This window comes from Mus pahari, chromosome 1, assembly GCF_900095145.1.
Source record: "Mus pahari chromosome 1, PAHARI_EIJ_v1.1, whole genome shotgun sequence".
NCBI lineage: Eukaryota > Metazoa > Chordata > Mammalia > Rodentia > Muridae > Mus > Mus pahari.
The window spans coordinates 130771523-130782741 of record NC_034590.1 but is presented as its reverse complement, the minus strand read 5'-3'; the positions used below and the strand labels follow the sequence as shown (position 1 = coordinate 130782741).

General features: G+C 41.1%; 1 protein-coding gene across 3 annotated transcripts in view; it reads right to left on the bottom strand.

Annotated features, from left to right (window-relative positions):
* The window catches only part of Trpm6 (transient receptor potential cation channel subfamily M member 6), a 146893-nt gene that overhangs the window by 81937 nt on the left and 53737 nt on the right, over window positions 1-11219 (bottom strand). For all 3 annotated transcript variants that reach the window (XM_029537897.1, XM_021220067.2, XM_029537891.1), the window contains exons 12-17: window positions 8697-8831; window positions 7589-7642; window positions 6326-6466; window positions 4191-4325; window positions 2373-2653; window positions 567-795 (exon numbers count right to left, since the gene is read on the bottom strand). In XM_029537897.1, coding sequence (XP_029393757.1) covers window positions 567-795; window positions 2373-2653; window positions 4191-4325; window positions 6326-6466; window positions 7589-7642; window positions 8697-8831 — 975 coding nt within the window. The remainder of the gene's footprint in view (window positions 1-566; window positions 796-2372; window positions 2654-4190; window positions 4326-6325; window positions 6467-7588; window positions 7643-8696; window positions 8832-11219) is intronic.

The following is an 11219-nucleotide window of genomic DNA, read 5'->3' as shown; positions in this document are numbered from 1 at the left end:
CCCCTTGGTCTTGCAAACTTTATATGACCCAGCACAATGAAAGGACATGGCCAAGAAGTGGGAGTGGGTGTTTTGGGTAGCAGGGGCAGGGGGGTATAGGGAACTTTCGGGATAGCATTTNAAATGTAAATAAAGAAAATAATAATTTAAAAAATTGCTAATTTATTTATTTTCTTGCCTATTAATATTTATTTACTTTGTGGTGCTAAGGGCCAAACCCAAGCCTTTGTGTATGTTGTTCAAATATTCTAAGCTATGTAGCCCCTTAAAGCCTCATTTCTGTTGGAATTCTCAGAGGCACTGTTATTTGGCACAGGGAAGTGTTGCTTGTATTTGCTTGTAACTCACTGTACCCTCTCCCAGGAACGGCTCTGTGGTGGCAGAGCAGGTACAAGCATCCAGTTTTGAAAAGTCACTCTGGCAAAGTGGTTTCCAGAGAGTCCTAAGAATGAGCGATCTGTGCACCTGCAGGAAGCTACTGCTGGCCAGAGGTACCCACCTGAAAAACTCAAAAGCACCGGCCTTCACACAGCACTGACAATACGACATAGGGCAAGAGAGCGTACCTTCAGCCAGGAATTTTTCCTCATTTTCAGACGCCCCATCCACATGTCTGTCAGCAGCATTTGGGTACAGGAATGCGACACAAAAGGGCGCAGACCTCCAGACACTGCCAGTTTCAAGCAGGTGGAATTGCTCCAATTCTTGAGCTCATAGGTCAGCAGCTTCATGGCCATCGGCTCGTTCTGCTTGAAGGCTTTCTCTAATACATCCAGGGCGAGCTGGCCAAACTGCCTGGTGACACGGAGGAGGTGAAGAGAGAACACAGGTGGATCGGAGGAGCCCAAAAAACATCTTCAAAGATTGATGACGGCACACAGAAAACACCAGTGAACTGATTAAAACAAGACTGGCTGGATAAGAAACATCAGCTCAATCGCCACCACCAGAAACTAAGACGGCTACTCAGACATGGATCTGTGTCTCATACGGAAGGAAGACAACTTGTTGTATTTTCCTGGTGGCTCAGAATAGAAGTCAGTGTTTGGGACAGAAGCTATCCCACACTGTGTGATGTGCTATATTAAGCCTGGTGTAGGCAGGTCTACATGAAAACACCTAATAGAGAAATTCTGACACTGTGCCCAAGAAACATCATGAAACCATATATTTTATTATTATCATGATCATTATTATCATTTTCAATGTAGTTATTGTTATTATTATTATTATTAATTGTTATTATTATATTAATTATTATTATACAAAATCCTTAGATATTTAACAAGCTAGACCCAGAAACTCTCAGGAAATGTCCTAGGCAGCTTTCTTCTCTGAAAATGCTCTAGTTTGGTAACTCAAGCACTACATCAGCTCCGTAGTTCACTGCACTTCTCTCTGTTCTCTGTTCCCAGGTCTGCTGCCCTTGAGTAATCAGGTTAGTGGAAACAAGTCCACTCCTTTGCAACCCCACCAGTTACTTCCTAGCCCTTTGCTACCATGTGTGCCTTTGCTTCCCCAGCCTGAAAGACCCTAAGGTAAGCAGCGATCTTAGCAACATAAAAGACACCAGACTCCAAAGAGCTTCAGCATCATTCATTTCAAAATCATCAACTGTGTTAAAGAATTAAAGGCTGACCTGCACAATTCAAAAGTAGTTATGCATGGAACTCAGATCTCCTACATTCCATAGAGTTCCTTCCAACCCTTAGGGACCCTTTACTACAAGAGTGCCTGAAGCTGGGTGAACAGGATTAAGGAATGCCTAAAACTTGATATTATACTTTCTCTATAATAGTGTTCCCACAGCTTGGCATGCGAGACTAAGTGGATTATGTGAGAAATATGCCTTTTCAAGTTGGATGAGCACTACCTGGTCTCTCAAGGGGCCCAGAAAAGATGAGTACAGAAAATGAATTGGCCTCTGCCCCTGAGAGGTGAGACACCTGTCACCTGCCCTGGACACTAGCAGTCCAGGCTCTGAGGCCTGAAGATTGCACCACACACAGCGCCAGCACCCCCCCTCCCCAGTTCACAGGCCTTCAGTGAGGACCCCACCATTGATGGTTGTGGAGCTCTGGGCATGGACTTGGCCATGTTTCTGGCATCCCTGGGTCTCCAGGCTCCACAGAGTTGTGTCAGGAGTTCTCAGCTACCATAGCCACTTAGGTCAATTCTCTTACAACCCCCTCCAATAAAACCATTTACACAGCCTACTGGTTCTATTCCTGTAAGGGAGGATGGGGGCAGAGGGCGGAATGCCTGAATAAAATACACAGTTCTAAACAAGTCTATTTATCCTCTGATAAAATGAGAGAGTAAAACGTGTTTCCCAAAACTGTTGGTGTTTAGTGTGAAGAGAGAAGACCTACTCTGAGTAATTTTTCAACTCTTCTGAAGTGTCATCCACCATGTTGCTCTCCTTAGCTTCCCGGGCCATGGCTCTGTAGAGGATACTAGCGATGACTGCCTTGACTGTGGCCTCCTCTCCATGCTGCCAGAAGAACATGGCCATCTTCTGCCTCTTCATGAGCACCGCCCACACCAGAAGGTCATTATATGGGTAGATAAAGCCAGCAGCCTCAGGTTCCTCTGACAGGCTGTGCCTTTCCTTGGACTTCTTCTTTGATTTTTGAGAGTCTTCAGGCTTCTCCTGTCGCAAAGGAAAACAAAATCCTAAGGACTCAGACGCATGATGTTCAGCTAAATGTAACACAGCTAAAAGTATCCTAGAGGTACTTTTTAAAATAATTGGCTACCTCTGGTAGATTCCAGCACTGAAGAAAAAAGAAAGTAAAAGGATCAAAGAGCCCAGATATCCACCAGAGTGGAACAGTTAGTAGAAACTATCCAGTAAACCTGACCCAGTGTGCCCACTGTCTAAGGGCCTACAAAAGTAATCAGCTGGGGATGGAGCTCTGTAGCATGGTGACCAAGTGATGTACACAAAGCCCTGGGCTCAATTCTCAGAAATAAAACAACAAAACAAACAAACAGACAGACAGACAAACAAAACCACATGTTTTATTGAACTACAATGCAGAACTTAGAAGGTCAGGAGGACAGAGTTCAAACACCGTCCTGACTGTTGTTCAACCTGGTCTCAAAAGCATGTGGAACATCCTAGGATGAACCAGCAAGCACAATGTGCACTTCGATGCTAATCTATTTGGGTAAGTAAGAATTATATTTTAAAGGTTCTTTACTTCTCCACTGACAAGGTGATTTGTCATTGTTCCTTTGAAGGGTGTCACTGGTGCTGCCAGCCACATTCAAGTGCATGTGTTGGCTTTATTTTATTCTGAAGTCTTATTCCCCTGGCAAGCTCACCCTTTCCAGCTCACCCAACAGGTCACCCAAATTCCCTGTGTGCCTTTGTACAGCTTCCTTTCTTGAATCAGTGCCCTGTATAAGGTTTACCACCTTGAGAAATGCAGAACTATTTCTCATCATCCACCTCTACCTGCTCACCTTCCCAAGTAAACCAAATACTCAGCATCATGCTTCAAAAATAACAGAGGTTTTAAAATAACTAGTTGAAATTGGAGGCATCCTATCAAAAACTATTAGAGTGCTTCTCCTATCGTTCTATAGATTAAAAACTATCTGTTCATTAATGGTAACTAAGGGCCATGCCAACAGCGGTGGAAAGGAAGCATCTTCTGGCCAACAGCTCCTGATTTCCATGGAGACACCTAAGCAAAAGCGCTCTGCCCCAGAGAAGAGTAGGCTAAAGACACACAATCAACATCTTTGTTAGACTGAAAATTAAGATAAAACTAACTTCCAGAAAGACCTTGTTGGGGAAAGGAAGATACAAAAGGACCACCTCCCAAAAACAGAGAGCTACAAAGGGAGTGGTCCTCATAGCAACAAGGCTTGAGTGGGGAGGTTAAGAGAATACTTAACACCATGGCATGCACAGCCTGCCTCAGTCACCAACTGCACAGGGCAGAGGTGGAAACAAGGAAGAGAACCTAAGGGGCAAGCGCAGACATTCGCTGGCTTGTCAGGGCCCTGGGCTGCTAAAGACCAGCAGGACCAGCAGTGATCTTTCTGAAGAACATCATGTGTTTATTTATGATACTGGGGAATGGTTCTTCATTGGCACCTCCCTTTCTCCAGTGTCAATGAAGAAGCCATCACAGTCTGCAAAACCAACTTTGTTTTCAACCAACAAAGGGGTGCACCTTGGATTTGTAGGGCTGGGCCGTCCTGAAGAACTGGGAGTGCAGTGTGCTGTCAGAAGACTCCTTTCTATGTCTCAGTGAATGTCTCTGATGAAGAGGATGCTGGGAGAGGCCCTGAGCAAAGCTGCTCACACTCTGGTATGGGTTGTCATTTTGTTTATTAAAGAAAACAAAAGAGAGATAAACAAAAAAACGTTATTGTAGTGATATCATTTTCTTTTCCAGACTACAGTGAAAGATAAATATATGTCGTCTCAAATACTCAACACTTCTGTCTCTTGTCCAGGATTAATAATTAATGTCTCTGGAGATTACTCACGCAATAGCATCTCCTAGACTCCTTCTGATAAACACTATTTCCTGACATCTTAGAAAGCATACTCTTTTGTTCCATATTATGCATCTGAATTCCTTTCCTGTATGGAAATTCCTTAAGAGTCAATAGCTGTTCTAGCCTCAAGTCTAGTCCAAAACAGGTAATAAAATTTTATAGTGTTGATAAGAAAAAGTTTCCATTCACAAGGTTAAAATGAAGTTAGAAAGTTCTGGAATTTTTCCAGGTGATAATATGATCTCTCCACTGCACGGCCATCAAATGAAGCATCAGCAAGGAGAAAAAGAGAAAAATAGGGACTGATTTAAGAGCCTGGGATACAAACCATAGGTTTTGAAAACCCCTTCACTTTGTGTTCTATGGATAAAAAGTGAACATAAAATAAAGTCAGTACTTCAGAGACAACACCCAAGTTATTTTCATCATTATTGTAATAGAAAATTAACCATATCAACATGCTAATAACCATAATGAATATTGTTGCTAAGTCACTCAAAGCTTGCTCTGTAACAAGGATTGGAGGGTTGGTTTTCTCACAATTTTATGAGCAGGACATTAATATGTTTGGTTCTTAGACAGAAGAGTGGGAACACAGACAGATTATGTTTCATATACCAAGTAAGGAGACAAATAGGAGTTTATGTCAGACCATGCTACTCCACACCATGTAGCTGTTAGCACTGTGGTCATCTGCTTGCAGTCTACTCTGAAGCATCATTTTTTATCCTTAGGGGAAAACAACTAGTGAAATGGGACATGTCATATTGATGGGCCATTTACGGAAGGAACAGGAAACGGAGTCTCTTAGTAAGCAGGGAAATGACTTCACCAAGGCCACATGGTGACCTTGTCCCCACTGCCGTATAGCAGTGTCACTCTTTTTAAAGGCGGTGGCTGACACTGGGTGTCTTTTAGCCTCCAAAAATCTTAGGAGAGGTTATTTCCTCCGCAAGATGAGGGTTTCCGTGTGTTTTTCATGATTTGGGGGTTGCTCTGTTCACTTAAATGGGGTTATCACTCCCTCCAATTCTTTATAAAGGTCCAAAGTAGCTGGATATTCTTCATGGAACCTCCTCTCAAGCCACATTCCGGTCTCATCCCTGTCCACCCATGACAAAGGTCTCAGCGTTGCTGCAGAACCCCGCCCTGAGATCCGAGCACTGCATTTTCTGTTTGCACTCTTCTCTCAACATCCGTGTCCAGTGCTCTTTTTTCTGGTGTCTATATCTCTAAAAAGAATGAGGCTCCTCTGGCTATGGGTCTATGATGACAACTCTCCCTTTTATAATCTTGGTACCCCAAAACTATGACAGAAAACATATTCTCATCTGTAAAAGCATTTCTCTTTTTAAGTTCATTCCATTTTCATCTTCCAAGACAATCATTTCATGTTTAGACCAATATTCAGTCTCCAGACTATAGGCCATTGATAGTTTATAGAAGTAAATCTATTAAGTGTTTGACCTTTGACCACTTTGTTTACAAAAGGAAAAAAAGGAAGCAGCTGCTTTCTTGCCAGATTCATCACACCACTTCTATGTCAATACAGCACATACAACATCCCACTTTATATTGTGGGTAATTTATTCATCGATATGTTTCCTGGAAGAAGTTTTTTATTCATTTCATGCCAGCATGAAAAACATTAGCACAGTACTCTACGTCCATCAGATGACACATGTCCTCAAGTAGAAGGCCCATTACAGAAGCTACTGCCCCTGAGACTCCATCAGCCATTTTCCTAAAACCCGCAATTCACAATTCCCTGCCCTCTCATTGGAGTACCTTCCAATGATGTTACCTTGTGTTTTCTGCAGAGGTTGTTGTAGAGAACTCTGAAACTTTTCCTAGTGTAGCTGCTCCGATATGCTCCACCAATGAGGTACTCTATTACCAGCCCAATGTCGATGAGTGTTATTCTATAGCTGGAGAGAAGGGTGTGCTGTAAAAAATAACATGAAGTCACACCTTCCAGTTTTCCTCTCTGTCTCTTACCATGTTCTCAGAAGACAACAGTCAACTTATCCATCCCTTTCTCCTCGGCATATCGAAATATAGTCTTAGAAAATAATTTAGGCAAGTCATTTTGCTATAGCTGAAATCAATATAACTTATATCCATGTAGGCAATTTTGCTTACTGCAAATTTGCCAAGTAAACATGTTCCTTTCATCTGACTTTCCAACTAAGTCAACAGAAGCAGAAAGTCCACACTCTATGCAGTGAGGTACCAAGCTTCAAAAAATGACAGGACTCTTAAAGTGTACTGTGGGTGGCTTTTTACCACAGTGACAAATGAAAGACACCTTCATTCATTTTGTTTCATTTGTTTCAGAAGTTTTCAAGATTTGTTTTACTCAACATTCAATGAGAACACTCTGAGAAAAATCATACACAAGGATATTGAACCTTCCTAACTCCCTGCCTTAGGGCTTAGATGTACTAAACCATTGTTTGCACCCCTAAGAGGTCACTGATACTCAAAACGATGTCAATGAAAAACATCTGAAATTACCCCCTTGGCATCACCAAAAGTCCTGTGCTGCTTGCATTCTACTCTGCGGCTGTATGATGACTATAATCCACTGGGTGGATGTGCCATTGATTATGTTTCTTTGCTTATTTTGATTGCTTCTTTTGGGACGGGGTCAAATATGTAGCCCAGCCTGTCCATGCAGCCTAGATCCGCATACCTCAGCCTCCTGAGAGCGAGAATCATAACCATGACCCACAAAATCTAACCTGTTTGCTTTGGTTTTGTTTGTGAGGTGGTGACAATGGAACTTGGGGTCTTACATGAGCATCATCCCACTGAACCACACCCCTCTGAGCTATGTTTGCCATGGCTAGTGTCACTTATTTGATGGGCCAAAATTTAAAAAGCAGAAACAAAGAGGGGAAACCAAGAAGAGTAAAATGTGGTGATTAAGGTATGCAGAATCCCATATACAAAGAATAAATAATTCACAATAAAATCCAAGCCTACAGTTTACAAACTTTTATTCTGTCATCTCAAAGTTAAGGCAGTATGTAAAGAGTATCTTCAACTTTCATAGTTTGGTTACCTGCTTTACATCTTGGACAAGATGACGCAAAAACTTATTAGTTGGTCCTTGTTTCTGTGATTAAAAACAGAAGAAAGAGTCATTTACTTTAATGATCATGTCCCAGAATATCAAAACTCTTCCACATCTTTGGTAATGAACCTTAGACTACTTAATCCTAAAAGAGGGGGTTTCCTAAGAGAAGCTATGATCATGCAAAAATAGTTTTCAAAGCATATTCACAGAGAGAGCTAATAAGGCTATTAGGATGCTGTGTGGTAAAAGCCACCAATTTTGAGCATTTCTACTATCTTTTAATATATTTAAATTCTACCAAATAATCACATCTGTTGGCACACAAATACATTCTATCAGTTGGTATTTTGTTGAGTCCTTACGATATTTAGCTTTCTAAACAGTTCAAGGAAGTGTTCACATTAATGGACAATGGGAAGTAACAAATATCCTAAAATTAGCCAGCAGTGTGAAGGTTTGTGTGCTCAGAAGCTACAAGTATTTCAAATTCTGGAAAGAGATCACTGTTAACTAACTGGAATAATGAGAAAGTCAGCTGTGAATGTTGGTTGAGGAGAGGACATTACCGAAAGGGACAGGAAGGTACTTGGCATGAGCAATGGTCATTTTCACGGTGGAGAGGCCAGATCCGTTTCAACAAAAGGTTTTGGACAGAGAAGTTTTAAGAACATTTTTTTTAAAAGAAAATCTTCTATTTTTGTATTTGATGTGTGTGTGTGTGTGTGTGTGTGTGTGTGTGTACAAGTGTGCATACATGGAGGTCAAAGAATAACTTTCTGAAGTCAGTTTTCTCCCTCCACTATTCAGTTCTCAAGGGTTGAACTTGGTTGTCATCTTCGGCCACAAGTGCCTTTACCCAGTGATCCATCATATTGGACCAAGAGCAACACATTAAGGTTAACTTCACATAAAATTTGTTCTTATTCATACTACTGTCTATGCCTTAAAATAAATTGGAATTGGTAAGGTTGTGACTTAAGTTGGACAGTAAGTCTACATTTCTGAAAACTATGAGCATTGGGGAAGATAGGCAAGCCCTAAGCTAACTAGCAAATAAATCCTGAGGATGGGACATGAAGTATTCCATACTCACTGTGTTATAGAGATCTTCCAGCCGGGGGATGGTGAGGAAGCGGTGGAGGTTCACCCCATTCTCTATCAAAAGTTTCACGAAGTCTACCCGATCCATCACTAAGGCATCTAACATTGCTTGTTCTAGAGCACCAGGCTTCGGGAGGTACAGAGAAGGAAGAAGTATGGAAACAATTAACGTAAGAAAAATGAGAATAATTCTACCTAGATATGATCATTATAAAATATAATCTTCCTAAGACATGTTCAGGGACTAACTGAAGAGGTAGTCAAGAATGATTCACAGTCTTGTCTGAGAAAAAAGGGAGACACTGCAACACCCTCAGAGTCCCCCAGTCTGATGATGAGTCTTAAAGGTAACCGTAATGAAAATCTAAGCTTTTCTGGGTTTGCGTTTAGTTTGGAGATGGAGGTAAATGTTCACTAATTCATTTGACTACTGTATTTTTTTTTAATTTTTGGTTTCAATTTTGTTGTTTGTTCATTTGTTTGTTTTGGGTGCCATCATTCTTCCATTTAAACTTTACCTGGGCTGAGGATATAAATGATATAGTGGAAATTTTCATTGAATATTCCCCTATCAAAAATTCTAAAACCATAGCAGAGGGATTTATTTGAATAAATTGATTCACAAGTACTGGGCAGGAGGGGAGGATAGAGGGGGTTCAATTGGAGGAAATGAAAACAGCAGTGTGGGATATAGAAAGCAGTCGGTCAAGTGGTGGTTAACTCAACAGTCCACCCAAAGGAGAAGCTTCAAAAGCTACACCGATCTATGCCACATAACAGCAACGACACAGAGAAGTTCACATACGCATGCTCAGTCTAATGTTGAGGCCATAGTGGAACTGTTAATAGAAACTACCAAGTAAAACTAACACAGTGTGCCCATTGTATAAGACATACAAAAGCAATCAGGTGGGGATGTAACTCTATGTGTGAGCAACTGATGTGGACAAAGCCCTGAATTCAATTCTCAGAACTAAAACAACAACAACATAAGAACAACAACACACATGCTTTATTGAACTACAATGCAGAACTTAGAAGGCCATGAGGACAGAGTTCAACTTTAGCCTTAGACAGTCTAAGCACCTTTTTCAAATTCTAATGGAGTTCATGGTACACAGGATTCTGTAATTATGATGAGCTAATGATTTAAGAAAAGGTTCACTCTTTACCACAAACAGAGAGGCTTGCAACTTCTAGCTGGTTCAGAGATTTCTTTCCTAGCATCATCACTAATGCAAGACAAGACATGAATGTGCTCACGCTGAGGGGAGCAAAAGGTCAGCATCAGATGACCTTTTGCTGAAAATCGAACTTACAGGGCACAAAATATCTCCTTGTCTGTCTTCACCCTTAAGTAAAATGTTAACATAAGTGGATCAAAAAGCTAGTTGGAACCAAATGGGAATGATTCAAAAGGACTATTAGGAATAGTTTCAGACAGAAAAAAATAAGATTTATTCCTGGTGCCATTGAACACAGAGGGAAGAATATCCACTCAGCAATCAAATGTACTCTTAGGAATTCCTAGACTAACCCTGTGCTACCAAAAAAAAAAAAAAAAAAAGGCTTCAGTGAGTCTGAGAAGTTGAGAAAACCTAGCAAACACAAACACAAGAAATGCAAGAGACTCAATGAGCAGCCATCGATGAAATACTCAGAAAACAGGAATCTAGGAAAAGCAGGGCAAACAAAGGAACAGACCCAAGCAAGCAGGTTCAAAATAATGTGCATAACGAATCTGTAGATGTTCTGAATGGGAATGGCCCCCACAGGCTTGTATAACTGAATGGTTGGTCTCTAGTTGGTGGAACTGTTTGAGAAGGACTAAGAGGCATGGCCTTGTTGGAGGAGGTGTGTCTCTAGGGGCAAGCTTTGAGGTCCAAAAGCCTTGCATTGTTCCCGTGTGCCTCTCTGCCTCCTGTTTCTGGTTTTGATGAGTGAGCTCTCAGCTGTTCTTTCTGCCATGCTTTTACTCCACTCTCATAGACTTTGACACTCTGAAACCTTAAGTTCAATTAATGCTTTCTTTTATAAGTTGCCTTGGTCATAAAGTTTTATCACAGCAATAGAAAAGGAAACAAAACAAGACCTAACACACAGCATTGTGAAAGTTCAGAGCCTTGGAGAAAGTAAATCTTTTTAAAATTCCAGGGAAAACTGGTAATAAGGACATATGCTCCACTATGTTCATAGCAGCCTTATTTATAATAGCCAGAAGCTGGAAAGAACCCAGATGTCCCTCAACAGAGGAATGGACACAGAAGCTATGGTACATTTACACAATGGAGTAGTACTCAGCTATTAAAAACGATGGATTTATGAAATTCTTGGGCAACTGGATGTATCTGGAGGATATCATCCTTAGTGAGACAACCCAATCACAAAAGAACTCACTAGATATGCACTCACTGATAAGTGGATATTAGTCCAGAAACCTAGAATACCCAAGATACAATTTTCAAAACACAAGAAAACCAAGAAGAAGGAAGACCAACATGTGGATACTTCATTC